This window comes from Protopterus annectens, chromosome 8.part0 (genome assembly GCF_019279795.1).
Source record: "Protopterus annectens isolate FY-2018-M chromosome 8.part0, PAN1.0, whole genome shotgun sequence".
NCBI classification, from domain to species: Eukaryota; Metazoa; Chordata; order Ceratodontiformes; family Protopteridae; genus Protopterus; species Protopterus annectens.
Window position 1 is genome coordinate 1,903,351,893 of NC_056741.1, and position 5,000 is coordinate 1,903,356,892.

A 5,000-nucleotide genomic window follows, 5' to 3' on the forward strand; every position below is an offset into this window, starting at 1 on the left:
TCCAAAACAAGAAATTCATATATTTCAATTCAATGTGGTTGTGTAACTCTTAATAACCATATTGGTTGATAAGTATATTGTAGTTCAGGCTCAGAAGAGAGGACCTTCTGGAGGGATTGTATGACCTTTGTATAGCAAGAATTATTAAACCTGTCCTGAGCTAGGAAAGTAGAGATTGTTTGCAAATGTGTTTCTTTTTCATTCTTTTTCTTTTACTGACAATATTTCTGGGACAAGTGCCTTTGTAGATCTACTTGTGTTAAGTATCATGTATTGTTGTTAATGTGATCCATAGCAGTAAGAGACAGTAATATTGTATTACTTACTGAATTGCTTGGGTTCAAAACATTTTCCTACAAAGTGGTTTAATGAAACAAATAGAAAAGCTAAATTTCAGCTCAAGCACAATAAAACATCTGGCAACTAAACATAGAAAACAACAATCGATCCACATTTTAAGTGAAGTTAAGTGCTGCTAGACAAAATAAATGCTTTTATGTAGAGCTATGTCGGTGTACTTTTTTAACAGAATGTTTGGCATGCTATGCCATGCTATAATGCTCTTTGAAAATCTAGAATAGTCTGATGAGCTGCATGATTTAAGAATACAAAGAGTGTTTCATTGCTTTTTGGCTTAATTTTAAGGTGGTCCTGTAACAGGCAGTAACAGTAATGCTCCCTATTCCCCTAGAGGAAAAATGTACTCGTGTACCCGAAAAAGTTTTATGTTTTATTTTTTCATACAAAAAATACCTTAGTTAAAGCATGTAGACTAGAGTTCATGACATTTTACATCATCTGTGTAAGGACGACACTGAGTGATTACGATTCCTACTGGTAGTGCGATCATTTCCAATACTCCATTCAAGCCTCAGTGACCAGTCAGAGGATTAACATTTGAATAGCAGTGAATTAGGTTGACAGCTTTTAAGGTCACACCACACTGCGCACGAGTGTCATTGCCTGATGGGACTGCAGGAATCATTACTTCTACAGCTGTACAAAAGCTAGAGTTTCAAAGGGTCTTGAGGCATAGCAACCTTCTTCAGAACTTCTATGTTTAAGGACCAGTCCAGAAACATACTTTTTAAATTATTTCTTTTTAATGTGCAGTATTATCTCAATGTTTGTCAGCACTCATTCTGTTCTGCACTAGATGTATAACTTTTTAAAGTACGTTCCATATCATTACTTTGACAGAGCACATTAAAATTACCCAATAATGTTATCACATCTGTGTCATGTGTATAAAGCTTTTAGAATATGCATACAAATATTTCTTATTAAAATATCAGCTCTAGCTGCTGTAACTGTCATTAACATATAAAAGAACAATTTTGTTTCATAAGTGATAATTTATGTTTCATAAATTTAAATAATTTGCAATGTAATCTGATTTCAAGACCCAACTTCTTGGCATTTATTGCATTTTATTTTACATTTGTTAACCAGGTTAGTCTGGCTGAGCTTTTGGCTCATTTTCAGCAGAGACCCGGGGAGAAAAGCTCCTCAGGACTAGAAAACAATTTATTACATTTTAGTAACATAGTAACGATCAGCCATAGGATCTTACAAGTAGAGACCTGGAGAGAAAAAATGCTCCTCAGGCAATTCAATTATACAGAATATTAACAATTGGCAGACAAATCTGTGAGTTGTTACAAATAAGGCTTCAAACAATTAGCAGAAGAAAATGTGACTAGTTACAATATTATTTAAGCTGCTTAGAGCAAAATGAGTTAATAGGCAGATGCTTATTTAAAGTTGTACAGGAGTTTGGAAATAAAAAAGGAAAGTAAGAATAGCTAGTAGGAGATGTAGGGGAGGTAGAGTATAGGAGACAGAATAGACAGGTAGGTTGTTTTGAGACTATAATAATTAAGAGTGATTGGAGACAGAGGAAGGGAAGAGGTAGAAGAGGCAGGGCAATAGTGTTAGAGATACATTAAGAGTGAGATGGTGAAATAGGTGAAAGGATGGTGGTTTCAGTGCATATTTTATCTATCTCTTTATCTGTTTATCAGTATTTACCTACCTTCATATCCTTCCTACAATTACACCTGATTTTATCTTCTTAAACTGGAGAGTAGTAGCTTGCAAAGTTGTTACTGGGTATGCTGGGTGTTAAATACACTTTAGGATGCTTGAAAATATCATGTATGTGACTGCCTCTTTACCCTATAACGCAACAAATGAATCCACATAAGCACCCTAGGTTAAATGTTCTGCAGGTAAACACAACACAACATACCCTTGAGTTTAAAAAGGAAAATTGGTTTTGCTTTGTTGTACATAGCTGATAACATAGCAGTCATACATGTCAAGCAGTGACAAATCACTCCTAAGTTACTTCCTAGAAAGTGGTACTAGTTGCAGATTTAAAAAAAACAATGGGTAGCATGGGGAATAAAGATTTGCAGCTGATTGTAACAAAATGTACTGTAAATGCATAAGTGCACAAAGCTAATATTGTGTAGACATTGTGCAAATGCTAAGAAAAGAGCAAGGGGGCATTAACATTAGGGCATACATCGTGTTTATAGCTCATCTTTATTAACGATATTCACGCCATGCCATAGGAACTCAAGGTGTTAGGCCACTGAAGAAATCCAAAGCATTTTTAAGAAACAGAAATCAAAGGGGAAAGGCTACACAGAAGGATTACATCTGGGGACAGATTATGTATCTGCTGTTGCCATGTGGATTAAAATGGAACAGTAAGCTGCAGATCAGCTTTGCTTCATGTTGTGTTACTGCAGCTGCTGACCTTTTTAGAAACAAGTTAGATTTGTGTGTTATTTAGGCATGGAATATTGAGCAACGCAACTTGTTTTCAATACATCTGTCACTGTCCTAACGCTTAATATCTAGCAGTTCTAAGTATGCATACATCTTAATGAAGTATAAAAATCGGCACACAAAGACAACTTGTTCTGTCAAAAATACTTCTCACAGTCTTTCCTGAATTCTGATCTCTGATTATACAACTGATAAGAAACGGCAGAGCAGGACCCCCTAGGTATTCAACACTGCAATCCTTTACTGCTAATTAACAAAACAGTACACCAGCACTAGTGCATTGTAGCATCAATTTATTAAATAGAAAAACATGAAACAGTATTTTTATGAAGCATAAACATTTCCATAATAATAATAATCATCATAATAAAGACATTTCGTAGGCTCAGCAGAATATCTGATACAAACTGTGAAAAGTATTATACAAATACTTAACCAACAATAAAAATACAAGTTTAGTAATCAGCGTTCTCTTTCGGCAAAGTGGAGAACTCGGAACGTTTGTAGCAAAAAATGAAACAAAAAGAGATTTCAAAATATTGTATTTACATGTTTCAAGAAGAAAAGTAATTCAGAACTCAAGAGTCGATTTTGTTGCTATATTCACAACTTTCCTTTCTGACTTCAGATTGCTTTGCAGACACTGCGCAACGGGGTGCAGTACCATCTTTACAGAGGTACAAAGTCAAACTTTAAAGTTTAGAGATCCCTAGTAAATGTTTTATATGACACTTTTCAGCTCCTTGGCAGCAAAGCCATACTTTCTTTTTGTAGACCTTTGACTTAAGGTTCGAGTCGCGATCACAGCCTCACAACTTTCAAGTACAAATAATTATTCTGTACATTATATCTTATAATTTCTTACAATGTATATATCCTCCAGAATGGTTCAGTGAGTTTCTGGAAAACAAAATCCCCCTTTCTGCCACTCCAGCTCTGAATAACTGTGCGGGCTGGAAGACTAACTGGTCATCCTCACTGAAATATGTTCTACCGACAGCCTTGTTCTTGCTAGTAAGGTCCAAGGATCACGGCCTCTACCTCTTTGGAAGGTCTCCTGTCTTTCACCAAGAAGTTAATCATACCTTCAGATTTAATAAGCAAGTTGCACCCCAGAAAGAAAATGCCAAAAACTACAGTGAGTGAGAGGACGCACATGACGGCTATCTGCACGACCCTCATAATGAAGAGGCTTCTCTCATCAGGGGCTGTTTCCACAAAACCATCATCTGTTACCACGGAGGACGGGGTGCAGCAACGCAGCACCGCTTCCAGAGAGCCACTCCTGTTAAACAAGAGCTCGGCACCTGTTTCATTGGCATAAACTGTAGAATTCATTGCTTTAAAGTTCTTGCCAAAGTGTCTTGGCAATAGCGGAACAGGTGGTGGTCCTCGTCCCAACGGCTTGCAGATTTATATACAAAGGTATACACACGCACAACATCCACCTCCACTGCAGCGCCCTGGCTTCTGGTACGCAGCGTAAAAGTGAGCTGCTGCTGCACAAATGGTTAATGGTGCCAGTTGCTATAGCAAGCTGCCTGCCTTTACTCCAAAGCTTCCTGTCCCGCCCAGCTGAAATGCAGGTCAGTTTTCAACAACGCCTGGTTGCATTGCTTTTCTATAGCTCTTGCACCTGCCTGGGTAAAGGTATATGTGGGAGGAACTGCGACTCCTCCGTGCTCTGGTCGAACAATGGGCTGCGCAAAGTGCAGACAATGTGGCGACAGCTGCCAGCGCCTAGCTGCTTTGCTGTTCTGTTGTGGTGCGCACCTTTCTGCGCTCTTTGCTTTATCTCTCGGGCTTCCAAAACAAAAATCACTACAGAGAGTTGGAGGGCTACTTGGGGTGGTCACTGAAGAGTGTCATCAGGGTTATGACAGACAGGCGGCACCTATAAACTGAGAAGTACAGCTGTAAAGTAAAGTAAAGAGCTGCCTCTGAGATCGGCATACTCTAACCAAGTACCGAAATTACTTCAGTTTTGCTGCAGCAGCAGAAAAGATTATCTCATTAACGCTGCGCCAGGCGGGGATCGTTCCTGGTTCTCCACCTGCTACTATCGGACTTAATGTGTAATGCATTGTGCATGCTGAGTGTCACTGAAACGCAATATACACAATGTGATCATGTTGCAGTTCTGTTGGTTGCTACACATCCACCGAGACAGACGCACATTATTATGCTTCGCTTTGTTAATT

At 38.4% G+C, this 5,000-nt stretch overlaps 1 protein-coding gene across 1 annotated transcript; it reads right to left on the reverse strand.

Annotated features, from left to right (window-relative positions):
• Nucleotides 1-3,075: 3,075 nt before the first annotated feature.
• RPRM (reprimo, TP53 dependent G2 arrest mediator homolog) lies at nucleotides 3,076-4,901 on the reverse strand. Its single transcript, XM_044081405.1, has one exon. The coding sequence runs from the start codon at nucleotides 4,135-4,137 to the stop codon at nucleotides 3,811-3,813; it is 327 nt and encodes a 108-aa protein (XP_043937340.1). The 5' UTR covers nucleotides 4,138-4,901; the 3' UTR covers nucleotides 3,076-3,810.
• Between the last annotated feature and the right edge of the window lie 99 nt (nucleotides 4,902-5,000).